Source organism: Solanum lycopersicum, chromosome 2 (genome assembly GCF_036512215.1).
Source record: "Solanum lycopersicum chromosome 2, SLM_r2.1".
Taxonomy (NCBI): Eukaryota; Viridiplantae; Streptophyta; class Magnoliopsida; order Solanales; family Solanaceae; genus Solanum; species Solanum lycopersicum.
The window spans coordinates 55,940,070-55,965,699 of NC_090801.1; the positions used below are offsets into that span (position 1 = coordinate 55,940,070).

At 29.3% G+C, this 25,630-nt stretch overlaps 2 protein-coding genes across 2 annotated transcripts; one reads left to right on the forward strand and one right to left on the reverse strand.

Annotated features, from left to right (window-relative positions):
* The first annotated feature begins 320 nt into the window (after positions 1 to 320).
* LOC101259018 (KRR1 small subunit processome component) lies at positions 321 to 7,718 on the forward strand. Its single transcript, XM_004233112.5, has 12 exons — positions 321 to 705; positions 1,956 to 2,032; positions 3,186 to 3,296; positions 4,185 to 4,253; positions 5,154 to 5,210; positions 5,796 to 5,834; positions 5,987 to 6,091; positions 6,210 to 6,292; positions 6,393 to 6,474; positions 6,846 to 6,989; positions 7,081 to 7,155; positions 7,258 to 7,718. The coding sequence occupies exons 1-12, from the start codon at positions 510 to 512 to the stop codon at positions 7,366 to 7,368; spliced, it is 1,149 nt and encodes a 382-aa protein (XP_004233160.1). The 5' UTR covers positions 321 to 509; the 3' UTR covers positions 7,369 to 7,718.
* A 66-nt stretch (positions 7,719 to 7,784) lies between these two features.
* Positions 7,785 to 11,231, reverse strand: LOC101258720 (transcription factor JUNGBRUNNEN 1-like). Its single transcript, XM_004233111.5, has 3 exons — positions 10,936 to 11,231; positions 9,373 to 9,674; positions 7,785 to 8,357 (listed from the first exon to the last, which is right to left on the reverse strand). Exons 1-3 carry the CDS (start codon positions 11,165 to 11,167, stop codon positions 7,956 to 7,958), a joined length of 936 nt encoding a protein of 311 aa, XP_004233159.1. The 5' UTR covers positions 11,168 to 11,231; the 3' UTR covers positions 7,785 to 7,955.
* Between the last annotated feature and the right edge of the window lie 14,399 nt (positions 11,232 to 25,630).

A 25,630-nucleotide genomic window follows, 5' to 3' on the forward strand; every position in this document is an offset into this window, starting at 1 on the left:
ACTATCTCTATTGAATTTTAATTATAAACTATATTATATAATAATTTGATAAATAGACTTTATAATATTCTTTTTAAAAGAACAAATGTACCTTTGAATTATTTTAAATTATATACATATACTTTATCATATTTTTGGAATTGATATTTCTGTCATAAAAAAATTAAAGCATATATAATTTTTGTATTAATAAAATATACGTGTCATAATCAATAGATAAAATTATGACACATATATGTATGTTATTGTAAAGATTATATATGCTATAACTTTTTTTTATGACAGTAATATTAATGTCACAAAATATGACGAATGCAAATACCATTTACGATAGCTTTAATATATTTGTTTTTTTTTGCTCTTTAATATTTGAACCCTAAGACGGCTTCACTTCCTTTAACCCTGAGCCGCCATTGGCCTCTGTAACTGCTATTTCTGCAGTTTGTGCGTTTCTCTGTAAGTTTTCATTGATAATTTGTGGAATTTCGGTTCAGTTTCGACTGACTGCAATGGCAGATGAGGAGAATTTAACAGTTAATGAAGAGTTGATTCCGAAGCCGAGGCACAAGGGAAAACATGACAAACCAAAGCCATGGGATGATGAAAGCATTGATCATTGGAAGATTGAGAAGTTTGATCCTTCCTGGAACCAGAGTGGATTGCTTGAAGTCAGTTCGTTTTCAACTCTATTCCCTCAGTACAGAGGTTAGCTCCCAAAAAATATGTTCTTTCGAGACCACAGTTTTATGACCTAATTGAAAGAAGAATGAAATTACTTTGTAACATTATTCTCTGCCTTACGAATTAAGTTTGATTAGCAAATACTTGGTAAATTTTAGAACTTTGCCGTATTAATTCAGTGTTATCTGTCTGATTTCATTGTCAAATTTAGAGTTTGGAGCTTTGGGTGCATTTGCACTAGTCTCTTTTATGCATGCCCAGATTTTTTCTCAGTTGATCTTTGAATACATAGGTAACGTTTGATAGGGGAACAAGTTATTCCGGGAATGTTATCTCTCCCTATGTGGGATAAAAATATCACTATAAAAATGGTATAACTTAACATGAGATAGAACTCATCCCGGTATTAGTTATCCCTTAATCTATAGTACCAAATGAGCCCCTAGAGTTTATTAACAACAACACCTCAGTCCCAAACAAGTTATAGTCGGCTATATGAATCCTCTTCTTTTTTTTCCTCAAGGCACATCATTATCCTACCAAATAAAATAGAAGTAAAACCTATAGGGATTTGTTTCTTCCATTATACTCTATCTGTAACTGAATTAGCATTCATTCCAAGGATTTGTAGGTCTATAGGGACGGCTTCATTCCATGTGATTTTTTTTTGAAACAGGTAAGTTTAGGGCTACCCTGTCCCCATTTAAAACATTCACTCACCAAAGTTTCACACTTACAGACCGCTGCATCGGTAGGTCAATGCATTACATGACAAAATCAGGGAGACTAGAATAAATGTGTGTGCAGGGGTTGGTTAGATTTAGGCACATTAGGAATTTTGATGGGATGTGTCTTGCCTGTCAGTTTTGCTCTTATTGGAGCATATACGTTTTTTGCTCACCAATATTCAGATACATGATATGGTTTAACTTAAGTTGATGTTTTGACTATACCAAATTGCAGAAAGAGAAAGCAGTTATATGTGTGTTGGATTATCGTTTAGTTGCGTATTTCCTCAATGATTTGTTAATAAGAACTGAAAACACAAGGTGCACTGAGCAGGTTGAGATTTTCAGTGAATCTATTAGTTAAAATGCCAGACTGAGTCTCTACTTATAAATTATAAAATGCTCACTTGATCATGTTTGCATTTTAACCTTCCCTTGATAAGTATGCTTTTATATTTTTTGTTGAAATCTATCGATGTTTCTTGTGAATCTAAAATAATTGACGCATGAGTGTGCTGTATGTTAATAATTGAGCATTTATATCAGAGAAATATTTGCAAGAGTGTTGGCCTACTGTAAAAGGTGCGTTGAAAGAGCATGGAATTGCCTGCGAACTTAACTTGGTAAGTCATTGTAACCTCTGCCTCTCTCTCTCTCTCACACACACACACACACACACACATTTTCATTGCTGTCTATAACTATTAGAATACTTCTAGAACTATGTATTATTTGTTAGTTGGTAAGGTCCTAATTCGTTTCGGCGAGCTTGAGAACCAAGTTTACTTACATCTGATTTGTATTTTGTCGACAAGTAAAATTTCTATGTGCTAACTCTTGGGTAATGCATTCCTGAATTAACCAGTGTTTGATGTCGTATACTTAATTAAACAGTATTTATACGGAATTAAACCTTATTGACGAAGCACCCAAATTTATGCTCATCATTTATTCTCCTTGGGGACTAACATGATGGACATTGCGTATCCATTTCAGCTGCCCATACAATGATGAGCTTGCTAAATTGAAATGATGATATATAAGTTATTGCTGAAAAATGGACTTCCTCATTACAAGTAGCTGTGGATAAAACCTCCAGTTTTTAACAGCATTCTTGAGTTGCTCACATTTCTTTTTTAAGCAAAGATCCTTACAAAATCTTCACTTATGGTGCGAGGGTCATATGTTAGATAGCTTTTCACAGTTTTAAATAGCATTAGGACTGTTAAGATCTGTAACCCCTTTCATCTCGTTCTCTTCTCAGATCTCAGTACCTTCTTGGTACTTATTTAGATGAAATCTACTTCACATTATTCAAGATGTAGAAAATGAATAAGAGGATTCCTGAGTGATACTGGGTTTAGGTTCCTTATTTATCATATTTGAACCTCTTGTTTAGTTATCTACTTAGTGACAAGCAATGTTTATGTAGTGGGTCTTTGGAGAAGAAGTTCCCACTTAGAGTAAGCATGTATATACGGAAATTTATTTCATTGTTAGGGGCTTTGAAGAAATAGTTTTCAAGCATGGAGAAAGTATGTACAAACAAGAAACATATTTTATTGATAGGGGTTGAATGTTTGGTAACATTCCATGTTTTTGTGATATGTCAGCAACTTCAAAGAGCATCACACACTATTACCTTGACTGGCTATTATTTATTATTGGTTTTCCACATTTTGTCTTCCCACTTTACTCTCTAATGAGCACTAATATTAGGTCTGCTTTTTTGCAAGTAATATCATCTGTTTATTTTTTTCTTTTATTGTGGGCCAGGTTGAAGGATCTATGACAGTTTCTACTACTATGAAGACAAGGGATCCCTATATTATTGTAAAAGCTAGGGATTTGATAAAACTTTTGTCAAGAAGTGTTCCTGCACCTCAGGTTTGTGTTTTTTTCCAATCCTTGATTGTTTCTCATCATCTCTGATTCTTTTTCTGTAGCATACTGAATGTTTGGTCGGAACTTTTAGAAACGAGCAGTAAATAGCATTGTTTTAGGATTGACCCTCCTTCTGTTAATGGGATGATATTCACTTTGTTTCAAAACCAGGAAAGGGTTGACTTTAGTTTTGATCAGTAATCCAGGGGAGGTTGGACTTGTCATATATGTTGAATTATAAAGTTATTGCCAGCTTTAAGTTTATTTAGACCAGCAGCTATCTTATGCTTAATCAGAATGTGGAGCCTCTCTATGGTCCACAAATTTCCTGAGATTTTGTAAAGATATTTAGATTTAGGTGTCACTCATATGCTCTGAACAATTCATCTTCTTTTTGCTTGGATATTGTTTCGCATAAAGCAGATCTGCCTAAGCTATCTATTGCATATTGTTTAATGGCCTTCTACTCTACTTGTCTATTATTTTTTTATTGATAACCGAGAAATCCGTTTGTAACCTGCCCTTTGGACCAATCGCAACCTTCTAAACTTGGTGGATAATGGCCCTCTACCCTTCTCTACTTAAATACCGGGCTTCGCTTTGCATGGTGTGGGGCTTGAACTTGTGACCTAAGCCACAAATCCTCCACCTTTTGTTACTCGAGCTAGGCCTTGGGGGCGTCTATTATTTATTTTGTTTTTCACTTTTAGAAGAGAAAAAGAGAACACATTTATTATCCACAACTTTGCGCTGCGTGTCTCTTCTGGAATTTGAATGTCCCCTGTGGAATTTGAATGTTAAGCTGGAGGATTGCTTCACTATATTATGTGCTCTTTTAATTATCAATAGTCTTTACTGTTGGTTAATTCTAAATGAAATATGCTTTTCCAGGCTGTCAAAATCCTGAATGATGAGATGCAATGTGACATAATCAAGATCGGCAACATGGTTCGCAACAAGGTGTGCTATGCTCATCCATACTCAAATTAAGTACATGTATTTCAATTTTATCTTTTATTTGGTGGATGATTTTGACGAGAAGATGAATTCTATGTATGGCTGTCAAACACTTAGTTGGATACTCGTCAAATAAAAATGTTCCTTCACATAATATGCACACTTTTGATAAGTATGCTCATTCACAATATTCCATACTTCTTTTTTACAAGTATGAGAGGGCTCGTAGCCCCCCCACTACCCCCCCCCCCCAACCACCACTACTCGTCCGCACTCGTATTTGTTTTCACCCAGCATGCATACCCAAAAGTAGCCTTGAAGAGACTCAAACCTCCAATTTCCTTAAGCATGAGATTCCCTTCATGAAAAAAAGAGATCTGTTTCAAGGTTTGCCTGTCTAGCAGTTCTTCACTAAAGCATCTTAAATTGCACCATATGCAGTGAGTGTGATATGTTCCTTTTGCCTTGATGATTATCTCTGTTGTATCAAAGGTACTAGTAAAGATGGATATGATTTCTAACTCCTGGTGAACAAAATAGTGTTTTTTGTAGAACACTACTTTGGCCGTTCCATTTTTTAATATATATATATATATATATATATATTAAAATTGTAGCTGCAAAAGAAATTTTATAGGAATGACGTCACATAAAAGTTCAAAATTTGATTGCCTGAACATTGTACAAGTTATATAGAATAATATTGTTAATTGAATAGTGTCAAACATTAATGTCCCCGAAAAGGAAATAGTGTCATATGAATTTGAATCAAGATTAGTAAAAATAATGGTAATAATAGGATGTGAAGCTCATAGTTAGATTACTGTATTTTTGGGTATTTATGTTCACATGTATTTGGTTTGCGTTGTCTAAATTCATGTTATTAAACTCTCTGTTTTTCAGGAGCGCTTTGTTAAACGCAGACAATATCTTGTGGGTCCCAATTCGTCAACTTTAAAGGTTAGTGGATTGGGTTCTGCACCATTCTCTGGAAATCCCAATTGGCTAGGAGAGCATTCTATGCACATTGTTATGTAGGACTGAGACAAGAACAATTGACCAAAGACCATTCTCTAGACCAAAGACCATTTCGTCGAGGAGTATTTTCTTATTTCTTTGTTTAGACCAGCATGAGCTGGAAAGCATTTGTACTGTGTTTGCTTACCTGTCAGGATGATTTATTTATTCATAGTGGATGGCCCAACTTCTAAGAGGAAGATTTTCCCAGAATATTCATCTTGAATCAATAATGACAAATATGTGAAATTGAACTTCTAGAGAGTAGCTTATTGTGGGTAATGATTTTGTTGCTCCTTTACATTAGTTATTAATCATGGGTATTGTCTAGTAAACTGATGACCCTTGACTAGAGCCACATGAGGTTTAGTTCTACCTCCTCTCTGTGCCAGCATGACTCATCCATACAAATTAGCTACAGAAATGTTGAGATATAGATCGCTTAAATGTTGATGAATATCTGACACATCTTGCTGAGTTACTATTACCTTCTGCCATAGAGCTTGATATATATCACTTTGGATGTAGGCCCTGGAAATTTTGACCGGCTGCTATATCCTTGTCCAGGTATTCTTGCTGTACATGTAAACTGCATATTTAGTGCCGTTTTTCTTTTCTTCCTTTATGTTGTTTATGCCTTATCATTGAATCTTTAAGTACATGATATAAATATTCTTGCTAATTGGGAACAAACCTTAATCTTGCCTAAAATTGAGTAGGGAAACACAGTTGCTGCTATGGGTTCCTTTAAAGGTCTAAAGCAAGCGAGGAGGGTTATAGAGGACTGCATATTGAACAAGATGCATCCGCTACATCATATCAAGGTAAATGAACAAGTGCATGATAATTAAAAATGAATTTCATTGGGTATTTGGCTATTTATTATGCTCTGGCTAAAAGATCTGATAATTTACTTTTGCTGACGTACCCCTTCGACCTCAGATCCTCATGCTGAAGAGAGAGCTTGCAAAAAATCCAGCTCTGGCTAGTGAGAACTGGGACAGATTTCTTCCGCAATTTAAGAAGTAAGGCATCCTTTCAAATGGTGTTGAGCCAGATTAATTTTTTAATCTGCAGTGCCAATTTCAAAGCTTGAATATTATTGTTTCGTCTTTGTACATTCAGGAAGAACGTTAAACAGAAGAAAGTTCAGAGCAAAGAAAAGAAACCATATACGCCTTTCCCACCTCCTCAGCCACCTAGCAAGGTGAGATTTTTTGGTTCTAGAGTATCTTTTTATATAAATTTTGGTTCTAGAGTCTCAATCTTTGTCCATTTATTTTGTGCTCTTTCTCTTCTTTATCTCAATTTTATCGGTAGAGTTTTAAATATAATAAAACCCTCGACATTACACTCAAGTACTGTGTAATTGTTATTAGGCAATTATTGGCATGGTGCTGTAATTAGTTATTCCGTTGAATCCTGCTTCTTTGTTTGCTTTTATCTCACTGGTGTTCACTAGATTTTGTGGTTTATTTATTAGTATCTTCAAATGTCTATTGTCTCATCTTCTTTTGCATCTATTAAGATATATCCTCTGTTAATTTAATACGACGTGTATAACTTTTTTGGTTGTAGATTGATCAACAACTGGAAAGTGGTGAATACTTCTTAAGTGACAAGAAGAAGATGGCAAAGCAGTGGGAAGAGAAGCAAGTCAAACAGGCTGAGAAGGTTGCTGAAAACAAGAAAAAACGAGAAGAAGCTTTTGTTCCACCCGAGGTTTGTATTCACATAATCTCGCCAGGGTATATTTGTTTTGCAGTCCATATGTGCATTTCCTATTGAACATTGTCTGCTTGCACTTCTCCAGGAACCAAAAACACATAACCAAGATGTGTCCAACGTGGATAAAGATGATGTCACTGCCATGGCATCGTCATTGAAGGTATTTCCATGATGCTTTTAATCTATACTGCACCCTTCTGTGTCTGTACTTTGATTCGTCGATTGCTAATGATATGATTCATTCGTATTGGTTTTGCTGCAGAGAAAAGCAAAGGAGTTCAGGAAGCAAAAATCAATTGATAAGATCAACGCTGAGGAATTTATTGCAGGTCCTAGCAAACCATCTAAAAAGAAATCGAAGAGCTCTAGATAAGTAGTAGTCTCTTGGGAAAAGGTTGCTATTGGCCATTTGTGATTATGATTGCTGAAGAAAGTCTGTAAAAATTGCTGTCTTGTCACTGTTGTATCTTCCATTCAGCAGCCATATTGATGTTAAAATTCTAGAGGACCTTCCCTTCCATGCCATCAGCACGACGATCAGCTAGTCCTTGTATCTGGCATTTTTGGAAACGGGGAAAACACTCTTTTTTCCCCCTTTAGTTGTGATGATGGGCGAAGTCCATAGTGTTGTTGCTTTGTGTACCATACTGATTGATCGCGTTTGCTTTGTGTCACAAGTAATCTAAACAGACTGATCAATTACAGTATTTATTTCGTGTTTAATGATCATCTCGTTTGTGTAGTTTATGTGGAAGTGTGTGAACTTCTATACTTGCAACATTAGAAAGGAAGTGAGAAGAAATTTGTTTTTTTCTGGGTTTTCCTCGAATCATACTAAAACTGTTATATGAGTGAATACTTATAGTAACCTGAAAAGTAGAGCAAAATAACCTACTACGTGCAAAATGTTGGTGAAATCCATAAGATATACATTACAATTCTCACTTGTATGATACAAAACTAAAACAAAGGATCAAACGAAAGCTCGAAAATAGATTCAAGTTCATCCCAGTTGCCATGTTCTAACCACTCATTAAAGTCCAGAGGAGTACTGGCAGCACCAACAGTTGTACTTTGAGATGATGTTCCTGAGCTTTGTTGGCTTACAAACTGGTGCTTATTTTCTGTTATAGTATTAGTATATGTATTCTGCTTAACAACAGAAGTAGTGCTAAAACTGATGAAAATCTGGGAACTATTTGGAGAAGATTCAATACTACTATTGCTGCATATTTTGGAGCTTAAAACATCCATATTCATCACTGAATTGTTTCTTTGTTTTTTTGCCACTTCTTTCCAATCTGGTATTGGTTTCTTATATGAAACATTTCGTTTCAAGATACGGCAAAGAGTCCATGTTTCCTGCATTATTATAAACAAAAAAAAAATCATGTTAGAATTCTGGTTTCCACTTTAATCCATGAGAATTATTTCAACGGTAAATAATATCTTATAGTTTAAACTTTTACATGAGGCGGTGCAGCCATGCAGGTCATACATTTTAACATAGCATCAAAACATAGGAGATATATAAGTAAATAAATCGTGTCATTTCAAATAGCTTAAACTACAGTATGAGACGTTTACGCCATTAACCAATATGGTATGTATCAGAGAGGGGTGCTATCTTAAGTCTCACCCCAGTGGTTTGGGCTTGGAACTTCCATGTTACAAGTCTCAAGTTCGAAATTCCTTGTCAGCGAAAGCAAGGGGTTTTCATTCTGGGTCGAGCTTGTCACACCAGGCTTACCTAGTGTAGATTACCTCTCCTGTGTGGTTTGCGATCTATGTGGGGTTTTACTCTATGCACACCCAAAAGGTAGCGACTGCGGGTTTCCCTTGTCATAAAAAAAAAATCCTCACCTTCACTCTTATTATCAAAAACTGCCACTCCCTTTGTTCCAATTTATGTGACTTACTTTCCTTTTTAGTCAGTCACAAAAGGAATAACACATTTCTATATTAAGTATCATTTAACTATAAAATGTCTAATTTATATTTAATGAACACATAAATTTCTATCATTCATTTTGTACCACAAATTTTAAAAGTCTTTATTTCTTTCTTAAACTCTGTGCTGAGTCAAAATACCACACATAAAATAGAACGGAGGGAGTATTTAACATGGGCACACACAGTTTAACAAGTTTGACTCTAATATAGTGGTAAACCGTTAGAAAAGGCAAAAGAAAAAACTTTTGCATGTTGTTCCAATGCAAAAAAGGTCATGCAACTATATGAAATCAATTATTCTTCAGCCATACAAATATATCATGACATGCTAAACGTCACAAAAGTACGATTTCAAAAATTTCAACTATTCATGCCGAACAAAATGAATCGTAGAAGGATCGAAATGAAATGAAATGGTTCTTACATCTTGTTGAGGTATGGTGTTAGCATGGAGATGTTTGGTTGATTTATCATTTTCAACAGGAAGACGAAACTCATGCATCTGCCACTCGGTTTTCGTGCCTTTTCCGGCGCTACCACGGTAATAAACCAGTGACTTTTTCAGGCCAATGCATTTGCCAGAAGAATAAATAGGTCTATCAATACCAGTAGCCTTCCAAAATCCAGAACCACCAGTTACTCTATTAGGTCTTAAGCTGTTTTTGTATTTTCTGCCTCTTTTGCAGAAAAAATACCATTCCTTCTCTCCATTATTGTTACTGCCTTCTGAAATATATCAAATACAATATAATAATGATATCAATAATTATGATCATTGTATATGTCCCTACAGCCCTTTAGCGACATTGGTTCTGGTCACACTTAACTAATGTCCAAAAAGACTGTAACAGTACTCTTTATTAATGTCAATATTTAATGTCGCTAAAAGCTGTGTTTTTGTTATAGTGAAAATCTAGTCATAGTTGTGGTGTCGCGTTCGAGGTATTGATTTTTTAGCTCACTTGCGATTTTTTGTTCTAGTAAAGAGATTTTAATTTGTTTTTATACGCAAGAGATTTTAAAAAGTTATTTTCTTATATTCGGTTTATTAAGCTCAAGAAGTAATTAAATAGTTTGCATGGCTATATGAAAAACAAAGTTTTAGCTAATTAATTTCCATGTTCTCGAAATACATATATATACATGGAGTATATAAATATATATAAATTGAGTATATATCTAATAATATAATTTGCATTTCATTCGAGGTAGAGACGTCTTTGCTATGATTTAACAACCAAATAAACATAACGACTCAACCTTTTTAGTCATATACAAAATGATTAATAAGCCTTTTGAAGATCTTTACATGCAAGTCTCCATATATACCACTACTAAAAAGTTACTATTTTCCCATGGAACAAAAAAGTTAAAATGATTATTTTCGCAAATATTTTGATTGAATAGGTGAAAAGAAAAAATAGTAATGTTTTCATACGGAAAAAATAGGAAGTTTCTCACTTTTTATGAGTGAGAATTTGTTTTCCATCATACGTTTTCCCAGTGAGTTACGTTATTTTGATGAGAAACGAGTGAAACAGTTAAAGCATAAATTTCTCAATGGGGCAGTAAAAAAACCTTTGTTTCTATAGTGATAATCTTAAACAAAGTGATCTAACAAGAACATGAATTTTTTCTTTTACTTTTTTGTTAATTGTTATACACTTGTAATATATATCATATATAATTAATTCCATATATCTCTTCTTTTAATTTGTCTCTACCATTTAATTAGTGTTACTACAAAATTTCATAACTAATTGAATGAAGTATTCTTCGCCAAACATCAGAAAATAAGTTAATTATGTCATAACATATATCGAACATCTATGCATATTCAAATCTCTTTTCATCGAGAAAACCCTTATTTTATTATTGATAAGAATACTTATAATTATGTGAGAGAAATGAAACAAAACTAGTCGAATTTAAGTTATATACATAACCAAAAACGATATGGAAGTAAGAGAGAGTCAAGTAGACATACTTGGTAGATCCCAAGGATCATATTTATAAATATCGATCTGCTTTATAATTTCTAAACCAATAATTTTTTTCTCAATTTTTCTGCGTAGATAAAACCCTACAAGCTCTTCATCAGTGGGATGAAATCGAAAACCTGGAAGTACAACATCATCGTCATCGTCATCCTCATCCTCATCCTCATCCTCGTAGTAATTATTTGTAACTATGCTACTTATTTTTTCCACTTCCATCATTAATTCTGGAAAAGAAAATTATAAAGTAGTGGTAATTAATTAAGTCTCTTGTTAGCCTAGGGTTATATATAGAGAGAGAACATATTTTTATACTTATTAAGACTTTGTGTTCCTTAATTTGGTCAAAGTCATTAGGATTAATTGACTTTGTTGATTAAAACATCTTTGAATGGACGTAGTCTTGTAAATTACCCCTTGACTTAAAATACAGGAAAAATCAAATATTATTGAAAGGATCCACAATTATTATTTATTTATAAATAAATTATAAAACTTATATAAGAGGTATAAAGACTTTTTTTTTTCTTAATAAGTATTAGAAAATATCATTCATATATAAATGTGAAAGGAATCCTTTTAATTTATTCTTTAGTTTATCCCCCTATAAACATGACCCCCTCAACCTAAGATAGTAAACAAACTTAAAAAAGTGAATATACCAAGAAATAAGGGGGATTTAAATATATACACACTCTATACTTTTTAATTTTTATTTATTTATATAATATAATTTTTTAACAAAGAAATATTAATTGGAAAAAGATGGAACTCAATTGCTGCCTATGGATTTATGATGGTATATAGAATATGTTTTTGTTTTTATTTTTCGAAATTTGCGCATTGCAGAACCGATTATATAGTCCTCTAATTATTTAATTTGCATTGAATCAAAATTAATTCTAGATCAATATTTTATACATATGTAGCTAGGTTTTAAAGTTTGATCCATGTATTATAACACACACATATTTTCTTGCCCAAAAATTTAATTTATTTTCCATGTTTATTGTTCCCAAACACTCATTCAACTCTTAAAACATTAAAACAACATCCTCATTTGAGCATTTTAATTGTTTAAATAACATCTAAAAGAGCAAAAGATTTGTGGGTCGAAGGATCGAAAATGTTGCATGATCTTATTGCTATATTAAGTAAATTTAAAACTCCACCCTAAATGCATAATACATTTTTATACATCGATTTTATATATATATATATCCTCGATTATTTTGATTTAAGCAGTTGAAAATCATGTCTATTTATCAATTCATCATATTATAATTAAGGGAAAAGGACAAATATATTTCCGAATTATCATAAATGGTATGCATCTGTCATACTTTAGGGACATTGGTGTCAGTGGCCGAGCCACCATAGCCCCTTCGACGAAAAATGATATTACTTTTATATTATTAAAATAATTTTTAGGTATATAGTAGATGTCGAACCGCCTTCGGCTATTTCGGGTGTCTATTTCTTCATATTTGAATCCTCTTATCGAAAATTCTGGCTCCGCCTCTTATTTTTACCCTTGCCGTTCAAAAACTAAAATATATATACCTTTTATACTAAAAACTAACATACATACACGTGCCACAATTTTATCCATCGATTCGATATTTATTAAATATCGCATCAACAAATAAAATCACATATCTCTATTTAGTCTTTCGTTAAATAAAATCACATATCTCTAGTTAGTCTTTCGTTAAAATAAAAGTCACCAATTCTAAATTCAGTGGAAGGTCATTCAATATATTTATCTTTGGTGGAAATTTAACCTAATCTCAACCATTGTAATATTTTTGGAGTTCGAGTCATCTTGAATTTTCATTACATAAGGACAAATTATATATAGAAACTTCTTTAATTTATTTGTGGAGGAGACTAATAACAGCCGCAATCATTGAAAAGTATATGTAAATAAATTCATACAAAATCTAATATTATTGCTTTAATTAGTTTGTCAAGTAAGGAGGGAATGGAAAAGGAAAGGGAGGTTGAAAAAAGGGAAAAATAAGAGACATATTTATGGCGGTAATTATAATTTAAGTTGCTATGGACCATTTTATTCGTATAATTTGCATGTATTTTTATAATAGAATTATTTTTTCTTTTATATTTATATAGATTGGTTAGTATTAATTGATTTGTATTTATTTTCGTATAAATTTGAAATAATGAATTTATACAAATATAAATATCTAAACTTTAAACGATTATACAAATTACATTATATATAAGTTATGCAAATTTCGAAAGCTACACTATTACAACTGAAACTTTTTAAATTAGTCTAGAAATTAGTGGCGAATGGTTATTAATTCAAAATTGTAGCTATGTTAACTAATTAAGTAATATATAGATTATGATTGCTTCGCGGGGGTGGAGGTGGGGTGGGTGTGCATAGGTCGCTTTGCTTTAGTTTTTCATTTAAAAAAAATAAATTAATTATATCAATTTATTAAATCTAAAAACCAAATCACATCACATAAAGCCGAGTTTTTCAATTTCGGCCTTAGTCGACTCTTTAGAATTTTTTAATTTTTTTAATTTTTTTTGGTTTTTACACATCACATCACATAAACTGCTTCTAACATTTACATTTCTTTTGCTAATGTTTATTAACTCGACTTCCTAAACATAAAGTATATTGTATTTACTCTTTACTTATGGATTTCTACGCATGTCTATATTTAATTTAATTTTTTAAAGTATTACAAAAAATATTTTCAAATTTAGAAATTTCTATGAAACAATTAATAATATGAATTAAAACATTATGGACAGTTGAACTTATAAAAATAATTTTTAAAAAGTTGAGATTCAAAATTAATTTAATATTTTCTAAAAACTACAAAAACAATAAACTTATTCAAGGTGAAGAACTAATTAGAAGCTTCATTACTCCACTCTTCACTTCTCTTTATTTTTTTATCTCTCCATGTATCTAGGTATTTATATTTATTGGTTATAGATATTTAGGTTAAAAAAGTTACATTCACAAGTACAAATAAAATGATGGGTAAACTAATTTTATAACAATCTGATTCCGTCGTTAGGAAAAAGTCAATGAAGAATGAATTGGGGGCGGAAACTCTTTCGTAATAACTTGAAAATTTTTAACCTAGTTTTGATTTGGACGAAGTCGAAGTTATTAAATTGTAGGGAAATCTAGTAATGAATGAGAGATCTAATTATGAATTTGATTATATGAGTGGATAGCTAAGACGATAAGGAACACGTACAATTTTACGAAATTAAATTTGGGCTAGTACTTATCCCGAAAATGATCTTAGCGTTTCCGATGTTGGTATGATATATGTTCGTAATTGCTTCGTTATAATGCATGTACTTATGCGAATTTTGCATTATTGATCACCCTAATCGTAATTGAGGATAAATGAATGGCATGAATTACCTCTTGTTGTATGATCTTGATGATGTATTTGTGATTGTGGTGTGTGAATGGGGATCGAATTGCCACGTTCCGGCACATCTATGAGATCAATTGTCATGCACGTTTTGGTATAAAATTGGGATCAGATTGTCACGTTCCGACAAGCTACAATTTGAGTTTGGATTCAATGAGTGAACCATTGAATTGGATTCCCTGAGAGTTTTCTTTTGTTTAAGTCCACTCTTTTCGAACTCAGACTATTTTTAAGGTGTTGTTTAGTTTTGATAACTTGTTCTTAGACTTGTCATTAGTAGAGTTTTGGTACAATGACTTTCAGGTTCTAGTGATTTATTTCCGCAATCGTGTTAGTTCATTTGTTTAGTTTCTTAATAAATAATTTAGTTATTTAAAACTTTTTTTGTACCTTTAAATGTCTGGTTTTTTTGTTAGGTTGCTCCGTTGGGTTGTAGTAATGGTTCTTTCACCGGAGGGTTAGGGTGGGTGCCAATTATGACAGTTTGGATCGTGACAGATTTGATTTGACTGCATAACTTAAATTGTTAAAAGTATTTCAACACATTTTTATTAAAGTGAAAAATTTATCATCATATCATATCATACTATAAGTGAAAATGTGCTTAGTCTAAAGTTGAATTACGAAAATACCTTTCATCTTTTTTATTATTGTTATCATATTATTATTATAATTATTAACATTAATTAATTATTATTCTATATGTGTAAAATCATTAAAGTTAAACAACTTTTTAACTCTTCAAGAAATCACTATACCTACATGTCTCTCCTCGATTATTATCACCATTATACTCTTTTAAGTAATATCACATTTGTCCACTTATATTTGTCATGTTTCGTCATTCGAAAGTTAATTTGACTAATTTTTAAAATTAAATTAGATTACATTAATTTGATATTTTTTTAAAAAAATTAAATATTCAATATTATAAATTACAATTTTTTACATATCAATATGATAAAAATACACATAGTAAAATATTGATCAAAGTTTTTATAGTTTAAATTTAAAAAAGAAAATCACGAAAATTAATTGTAAAAGGAGAAAGTATAATTTTCACAATAAATTATAATTCTAAATATGAAAGCAAATTGAAAGACAATTATTATAATTAATAATAATCTTTTTGAAGAAACTGACATATATTTTCAACAATACATATTAATAAATATATTTAGCCTAAATCATTAGTGGTCTTTCTAAAATTGGCATTAACTTTCACTTAGATACTTTTTATTTAACATGTTCGAAATATAAATAAAAATCTATGGTAAAATAAATTTAGTGATGCCACGAATAAAAAAGTAAATTTCAATCGATAAAATTTCTCAAAAATTTAAATTTCAACATTATGAAATAATAATCTATTGCTTTTTCATTTATTTGAATCACAATTTGAAAAAAAAATAAAATGTTTCATCATTAGAAGGTGTAAGTGAAAATTAATGCTAATTTTAAGAAATCACCGTTAAATTATATCAACTTATTTTACCGTATATCGCCTTTATGGGTCCACATGTCAATATTTCTACTCCTCAATAACAAAGCACATACATTAACACCTACAACATCCATCCATCTAAAGTGCTTTATTGTGAATTATTTTCTCTTACAATTTTTATTATTTGAATTGACCAAATACACTTCAAATAGCCAATAACCATTAGAAATAGAACAATTTTAAATAACTAATATTTTTTTAGACATAATATATTTAATCACATGACAAGTTATAATCAACGCTATTATAAAGCAAAGACAACTTGATATAATTTGCAACTTAAAACTAAATTTTAATAACGTGTTTAATTTAAAAAATAAAGTTTGTATATGTTTTCATTTAATTAAATTTTATGAGAGTGATATTGGAACCATTTTACAAGATCTATACCACTCAAGAAAGCTTATAAAATCTTTTAAGAAACTATAAAATATAAATGAATGTATGTTTTTATTAGCTAATTTTTGTTAAGGTTAGCAAGTCCGTTTCCATTTTCACCTGTTTATTAATTAAAATTATTATTAAGAGATTTATCTATAATTATACTTAATAAAGTCTTTGATATAATATTATTTTTAACACCATCTATGCATATATAGAACTTAATTACTACTATCATATTAGTATATATCAGTAACCTTTTTTTTTAAAAAAAATTAACAAGTACTTAAGACTGGACTCTAAATTTAGCTTCAAATTTTAACTTTGACCTCCAACTTTCATATTACACAAACAGAGACTTTAACTATCCAACTTTTAATTAAATAAACCTTCTATTTTACAATCAAAGAGCGTGCGAACGCTCTCACGTGTGTTAGTGAGTTCTCAATTGATGCCAACTAATTGAATGTATTACATATCAATTTAAGAACTAAAAACAAATTAAAGACATGTACATTTCACCCAATAGGCTCTCAAAAGGTCAAAACCCTAGCTACGATAAACAATCAAAATCTAGTGAATACAAAGAGAATAATCGTTCAATATTTTTGTTGAAGTTGATGTTCATCTACAATTTAGTCATGCTTCAGTTTTGTCCTTTTGAAAGTTTTATCTTTGAAACAAGATAGAATCTTTTTGTCACCGTGAATGTAAAATTATTATTTTTATCAAGAAATTTTCATTATAGCTCTTTTTTCTGAATTGCAAAAAGGAATAATATTAAAAGCCATTTGCGTTAATTATGAATAGAAATTGTTCTAGAGATAGGAAAAAATCTTGATTTGAAAGAGGAGGAAAAAAAAAGAGATTTTAATTTGGAAATATAAAGATATATATATAAAGAGTCCGAAGTCAATAGGATAAAAAAAATTGTCAAAAATTTCGAAAAGGCATATTAATTGTCAAAAAAATTGTAAAATCGCTCTTGACGGAACGATTTTGTTCTGAATTTTTTTTTAATATTGTTGCGAGTAAAATTTGAAATTGAAATCGCTGCTATAGTAGCGATTTCTTTTTCATTACAAAAGTTAAAAAAGAAATTTTTTTGGATGAAATCGTTGCCACAATAGCGATGTTTGTGTTTTTTTAAAAAAATTAACATGTCAATTTTGTCAGAAGAAAATTACTTCGTCAGGAGCGATTTTGCCCTTTTGGTTAAAAAAATTAATGTATCCTTTTGAAATTTTTGATAATTTTTTTTTAACCTTTTGGTTTCGAACTCTATATATAAAAGGAATTCATTAAGGATAGACTCGTTATTTCAATATTCTTTTATTGTTGTGGGCTTCAAAAATTACTCAAACTCTCATAATAATAAGTGAACATCATGTGTTTTGTCAGATAGAACTCGCATATTCATTTATTAAAAATTTGAATAATTAAAATGTATGTTTATGTATTATGAAAATTAAAAATTAAAATTAAAACTTAAAATCAAATTTAAGGTCTAATATATATATTATACATTCTTAATTGATATTTGACTAAATCATTTGAGAAACGGTAATTTTTCATTACGGACCTTTTTTATTAGTAATAAAAAAGCAGTCCAAGAGCTAGAGCGGGTCTAGTTTCTAAATTTTAGATTCATTAGTCAAATATGTGTTCCTTTTTAATTAGTTTTGACAACAATAAAATTTTGTCACCTTAATTATTTAAGTCAAAGAATTAATTAATTGTGAGGAATAAAAAGGGCTTATACTACAAAAATAATAAAGAGAACTAATTTATTAATGTGATGTAAGGTGACATGAATGATGACTTGGTGTAGTGTTGTTTTGGTCAAAGTCAAGATAAAATGATTTTTAGGTTTCAATGCCACAAATATTTTCTTATTTGTTGTTGTTTTTTCTTTTGAACTTTTGGCAAAGTCATGATCCATAAACACACAAAAAAAAAATAAAAAATTAAAAAGTAGAAATATTATGATATTTTGAATATTCTAAAGATCAAAAGATTGATAACAATATAATCACTAAACAAATACTAAAAAATTCACAAATAACTTGAAAACATGATTTAACCGTAGATAATTGAATAATCAATACAACAAAAGACAATAAAGAGATAGAACCACATAAAATCAAATAAACATGATTAGTTAAGATGATAACTATGAATTAATTTTGGTCAGAGAAGAAAAGGACTCAACTTTCCTTTGTTATATTTTACCGTAATTATAATTATATTCAAATATATATTTTATAAATTATTTATTAAGTTATCTTTTTTTATCATAAAAATTATCTGATAGTGTAGAAAATTTTATACACTGACAATTGATAAAACTTAAACTCAATTATTTTTTGGTAACCAATAAAAATGGTTCAATTCTATTTTAAGTATCAAGTCATTAGAAAGTTCTAATTTCCCGTTTTAGCCTATATTAGAACTTCTAGACCGAAAGCTACTCCCTACATTCTAGCCATTAATTACGTTAATATATACGTAATAAATAGTTTAATATAGTTTAGAATGTTTGTTCTAATAATCAGGGAGGACTCAGAATTTTTTAATCATGGATACTAATTTTTCTTTAATGTAAAATTGTCATAATAACAATAACATATCACGAATAACCTCACAATGTAAGAATTATCATAAAATTGCTATACACTGTAAGAAAACTGTGAATTACATGTAGATTTTTCTGGAGATTAGTATGAAAATTTGCAGGAAAAAAAATTTCCTATGAATTTTCATATTAATCCAGAAAAAAAAAATCCTCATAAGATTTTTTTTTTGTAGTACTGGTGATCACAAAGTATAAGAGCAAAATTATTTAAATACGATAATAATTTTAAAAAAAGTTAACCATATGAATAAAGAAAACGAAGAGAGTTACAAAAATTAAAATAAAATCGAAAAGAGAACAAATTCTCAAAATTAATAATTTAAATGTAAATTAAATCTTACGTAGGACCCTCACTTCAAGTTCTCAATCAACGCACCCAGCCTCAAGTTTTGACTAGTGGGTGCTCTTCACCTATTATATCACAAATTAAATAAATTTCATTATAAATTTATTGAGAAGAGAAAATATGAAAAGTAATATTCTTAGGCACAATATTATTCTATATATATTAGTAAGAGAACTATATAGAAAATGTCAAAAACTATATACTCATCATGACTTCGAAAAGATATTTGTTTGACTTCGGCATTCACGCTATTGAATAACAATATCACAAAAATTTGACATTCGTTATTAAAAAAAATGATAAATATATTTTTGAATTATCATATTTAGATATCTTCTGTTATATTTTTAGAATATTATTATTTTTATCATTAAAAAACTAGAGCCTATATGCCCTTCACTTTGACGGAAGACTAAACAGGGACACGTGGTGCAATCTTATTTATCGATCCGATGTCGAGTCGATGAATAAGATTATGACACGTGTATGTCCGTTAGTGGCAGGGGCACCAGCATTCCAAAAATACGACGAAGGGTATCTACATATCATTTACGATAGTTCGAAGGTATATTTATCTTTTTTCCTAAACATTATTCATTGCAGGAAATACGAATATTGCTTTGGTTGTATAAACAATCTCTCATGTAAAAATTGAATCGATCAATAAATTTGAATAAACTACATATTATTAGTATGGGTACTATCTTTGTTATTTATACATCAATTCACATTATTATCCTTATTTTTTTATTTGTGTTGTAATTGTATAGTTCCTTTCATGCAGTATTGTTTCTATTTTACGAGTATTATGCAAAGTTATATCATTGTTCTGTCACGTCAAATGTTGAAGAAGTCATATATTTACTTTATGAGTATTTTCTTATTGATTAAATTGAAAAAATTGAATTTTTAAGGATTAAATCGATAAAAAAAATATCTTATCAATTTGATTATTAATTTAGCATATTTAAAAAATTAAAAATCATAAATTGCATCGATAATATTTAAAAGTTGAACTAAATCAATCGAGGCATACCCCTACAATGAAATAATAATACCGATAATATATATATATATATATATATAGGTCATAAGTATTTCTACGAGTGGAGTTTTACAAAAATGATGTGTATGGAGTATTACTTCTTTTTTGTAAAAATAAAAAAATATTTTTTGATGAATCTTCGATTTGAATAATTATATAAAGAAGAGATATATAAAACAAAATATAACATCAAATAATTCATGCTTATAAAATGCAATAAAAGAAATGTGATAGTCTATGGGCATCCATGTCTCTTACCCCCATTAATTTCTTCATCCTTGACATTTTCCAAACTTAAACCCCACTAATCCTCCATTTGAGGCTTGACAACTAAAATAACTTTATCACGTGTTATTTCGTGATAGAATCAGAAATTTATATAAAAATATTAAAATATCACACTTAAAATTTAAAAAAATAATAATAATATTTATTTTTAGATATTCAACTATTTATATATAATATTAAAATATTTTTCTTTTATTTATGCAAAATAATTTTCAAATTCAAAAAATAATTGATTGAACTAGGCTACTTACCAAAGGACATGTGGAAGTGGAAGTCAATGATTTATTCAAATGAAAGATTATGTGTTGACATTAACGTTTTTTCACTAGAAACACTGAATTGTTTTGTCACAATTTTTTTATTATATAGTTTGGTTGAAATATTACAAGCCTAAAATATAGAAAATAAAAAATAGAAAACAAAGAAGTTTGTCAATACAAGGTAAAAGTTTTTGGTCATAAAGGATTGCACAAGTGTCTACTAGTTTGGTCTCTCACTCTTTCTGTAAATATATTTTTTATTCAAAAAAATAAATAAAATTGACTTTATTGCAAACATAATATCTTCACTTTATGTAATAAAGAATTTATAAGATTATGATTGCTTCTAGACTTTGAAGAAAAAATCAGCACAAAGCAACCATTATTGATATTGTTCCCCTCTTAAATAATTGAGTGTATATTGCTTACAAGTTAAGATCAACACTAGGTAAAATATCATCACACATCATTACGATAGACAATTATTTCTTCAGTCTTAATTAATATAGATTTTTGAGTACGGACTATCATGAAAATATCTCTAATAAATAGTCTTTTACTTTTTAAGTGGGGTTTTTTGAAAAAAATAACAATATAGATCGTTTCGTCAATAACTACAACAAAAAAAAAAAGCAACACTAGTTATCGTTTTTACAAAGTGTTGAGTTGATTTGAAAATGAAACGGAATACATTGTATCCACGTACAAGTAAAATACACCATAGATGAGACTTGCATTTTAAGAGATATATAGTTGTATCATCACTAGAAATAAACTCAACCACCACAAAAATATGTGTATATGTATAACTTTTAATTTATCAGATATGTTTGTATTTCAGACTTGAAAATAAAATATACACATATTTGGTGTATTTGTTACCAAACCCAAACTATCATTATGTATCATAATTTTTTTTTAAATATCGCTGGTTCAAGTAATTAAATATATATTTTTTTTATTATTGTATATTTATATTTGTTGTGTCTCGTAATTTTTTCATAAACTAAGCTCCAAAGTAATAATCAAATATGGAGTAAGAAAATCAATACTTAACCATAATTGATTGGATCCTAAAATATACCCAGATAAGGCTAAGCCCAAAGTCACACTTTTGCTTACTCTAAGGCCCACAAATCAGACAGATCATGTTCAGTTTCATTTTCATTTTATATGTAAAAAAATTATTGATAAAATTATGTAATTACATGAGTAAAGATAACATAATTTCTAAAAATCTTTATTATTTGAATTAATTATAAAAATTTCCTTTTTTCTTTTCTCTCTTACCGTTTGAATACATTGCTCCATCTCTATTAGGTATATTGTAATTTTACTTGTGTACGATATATTTTATATAAATGTTGTTGTTGATACATAACCCTAATTATTTCAAACTTAGATCAGTATGAATCAATTTTATTGTTATGTATGTGATACATAACTTATGTATTGTTTGCTATGCATCAGACAAAAGAACAATATATTCACGAGTTTTGAAAAATTCAAAATTATTAAAATTGCAAAAACTTTCAAGATAGAACATAATTAGCATCCAAACTTATTATGATTTCTGTATTTTATACTTTAATAAAACACACTTGAAATTTCTTTTATTTAGTTTAGCTTATGAAGCTTAGTTATGATACAAAGAATATGATTAAATTAATTTTTACTCAAATTGTGAGAAGTTAATTCATTTTTATTTGACGGTGCCTACATCAAATTTAAATTTTTATTTTTTTTTTAAAAAAAGAAAATATTATGTTGGGACAGGGAATTAAATGAAAATAAAAAATTCAAGAACCAAATTATCTATCAAAGATTAGAGTAATATTTTTGTCGGGAAATCCTGGGTCTCATATTCATAAATGAGATGTCATGTCATTTCATTTTGAAGTGACTAATATAGTCACTCCCGTCGTTTCAATTTATTTATCTGATTTATCTATTTTTAAATAAGTTTTTAATTTTAATTTTTTATATAATATATTTAATAAAATATGAGATCATATTGGCTTATTGTTGTTGTTAATTGAAAACTATAACTTTAACAGATATTTTAATATATTTTAAGACATTTTTTTTTAATAAATATTTTGTTGAATAAGATTAAGTTTTAACATAAGGAGTATTAATTATGTATAATATATATTTGCTAAAATGGTGCTGAAACTTGTCTATTTGTTGGGATAGGAATCTGAAACTTTACATACAGCTTGTCACCAATTATGGCAGCATATCACACTTCAAATAATGTGTTTAAGAAAAAGAAAATATATTTTTTGGATCATTTGATATACAAAATTATAATAATATAAAATGTATTAAAAGGTTAATGTCATCTTTGATAGTACTAACATTTTATTAATTCTTTGCGATCGATGTACGATAGATGAGATTGTTTCTCTCTTAATCATAGATTTTGATTTCAACCTAAGGTATGAAAAATCATTGATAAGGAACGCTACCTTTCAAATGAGGTCCTGCCCAGCATAACTCTTCATTAATTTAACTCTAATATAAATATTATACACTGAACAAAAAATAAAAATAAAATTATTTAAGTGATAGGACAATAATACGTTAAATAATCAGATATATATAAATTATAATCTAATATGAAAAGCTTCTTGTACAATGATAAATGTGGTTCAAAAATTATTCTAGTCAAATTTCAAATTTAAGTTAGTGACATTTTTTCATGAATTCCTCTTAAGAATTTTTAAATTCCCTATTACTTGTCAAATATGATTTTAGTGTGAATCAAATATTACTATAGGTGATTTTATTATATTTACACTTTTGTCTTGTAAGTACATGAAACATTTTTTTTACTAAATTCTTACCCCTTTTCTTTCTTTTATTACTTAAACTTTTATGACACGATCCAAATTTAGTGCATCATGATCAACACACAATAATATAAATTTAGTCAAGTGAATTCATAAACCTTATTTAATGGTTAACACATGAAATAATCCCATACCATTGTGTATTAGTAATTTATCAAATCACTTATCAACAAAGGTTACGATAAATCAGATATCTTGAATAGAGTCCACCTAAATACTGTTAGAATATACTATTAACCATGCGTTTTGATAAGTATTAATATTGAACAATTGTTTATTTATTTATTCAATTCAATAAAGTGTTACATTAAATAGATCAATTGTCATATATGTGTCCTTAACTTATATAGTAGATGATTTGGTGTATAGAGTTTAAGCTTATACACAGAAGATTAAATCATCAGTTTTTATAAGTTAAAATTTATAGTTCACAATCATAGATGGAAATTTGGACAAAATCATCAGAAAGATTGTAGCACGAGATTAAATGTAATTTATCTTGATTATGAGAATGGCATAGTTCTAACTTCTAGTGCTAGTGCATTTGGTATGTATTGAACGGGACCAAGCAGAGATAGTTGTTTTAGACTGACTGATAAAAACATATGCTCTAAACTATTAAATGTACTTATATTCTTAATCTTGATATAACGATTATGATCTGAATTTATTATTTATCATTTTGATTTATTAAAAGGTGATATTCTGAGATGGGTCAATATGCCTGGTAAATTGGATGATAATAATATATATTGGTGAAATAATTAGTTAGTTGATGGAATCCATGTCTCAGTATAGAGATTGATGATACACCTTTTATGAGAATCTTGTAAGTTTTCATGTGTAAACCCGGCCGGTAGATTTATGAATCTGGCACATGAAATAAGTTAAGTATTGCTCTAAAAGAATTTAATCATTGAATTAAATTCGTCAGTAATTTAATTTATTGATTAGTATCGGTAATCTTAACATGGAGAATCAAATAAGTGTTTAGTGGTGAATTTCGAAATAAATAGAGGAGTTCAATTACGAATTTTTAGTGGAATGATTTGTAATTTATTATGGTAAGAATAATTTAAATTAATTATTTAGAATTATTTCCATAATAGGAAGCCTCAGTAATAAATTTTGTGGTCCTTCCAGTGCCCAATTTAACTAGAACTCAGAATCCTATTTTCTAGTAGAAGATGGAAAAGTAGCGTTCTTTTTCTTTGGAGGAAAACGTGTGTTTTCAAGTTCTCCTAAAAGAAAAAGAATTGATTTTTCCTCTGGACTAGGAAGACATCTCCTAAAAGGAAAAAAATTGGTTTTTCCTCTCCTCTTTGGACTAGGAAGACATCTCCTAAAAGAAAAAGAATTGGTTTTTCCTCTCCTCTTTGGACTAGGAAGACATCTCTATAAATAGGGATTTTTCTAACCTAGATTGAATAAGAGAATTATATACAATACTTGCCCACCCAAGTATTGAGAGAGTTCAGTTGTTGATTGAGATTACTGTAGAAGACTACAGAACTGGAGTTGGATTTACTTCAAGATATCTGCACACGCTTAATTTTCAGCATACTTTGTATGTGATAACTATTTGTGATTGTTATTTATATTCATGCAAGATGTATGATTTTGAAATGCTTCCGCTGTGTATGCTATTTTCCAACAAATACATGATCGTGTTTTTTGAAAAACACTTTATCTTCATATGAGATTTTTTAACACAAACCTAAATTTATTCAAATTTTATAACGAATATCAAAAAATTGTCAAATCATCTACAATAGTTATCCATTGAAACAATTCTTATTATTATTATTATTATAATTATTAAATTGTCAAAGTCGTCCACAATAGATGTGATTGGGGTCCAACTATGTTAGACTACCTAGAGTAGGCCCAAGTTAAGTTTGTCACTCAATTTTTGCAATTATAAAAATAAAATG

Coding starts and splice junctions, on each gene's coding strand:
- LOC101258720 (XM_004233111.5), bottom strand. CDS start 11,167: ATGATGGAAGTGGAAAAAATAAGTAGCATAGTTACAAATAATTACTAC. Junction 9,675..10,935: donor TGATCCTTGGGATCTACCAA/GTATGTCTACTT, acceptor GATATATTTCAG/AAGGCAGTAACAATAATGGA. Junction 8,358..9,372: donor ACACCATACCTCAACAAGAT/GTAAGAACCATT, acceptor ATAATAATGCAG/GAAACATGGACTCTTTGCCG.
- LOC101259018 (XM_004233112.5), top strand. CDS start 510: ATGGCAGATGAGGAGAATTTAACAGTTAATGAAGAGTTGATTCCGAAG. Junction 6,092..6,209: donor ATCCGCTACATCATATCAAG/GTAAATGAACAA, acceptor CTTCGACCTCAG/ATCCTCATGCTGAAGAGAGA. Junction 6,475..6,845: donor CTCCTCAGCCACCTAGCAAG/GTGAGATTTTTT, acceptor TTTTGGTTGTAG/ATTGATCAACAACTGGAAAG.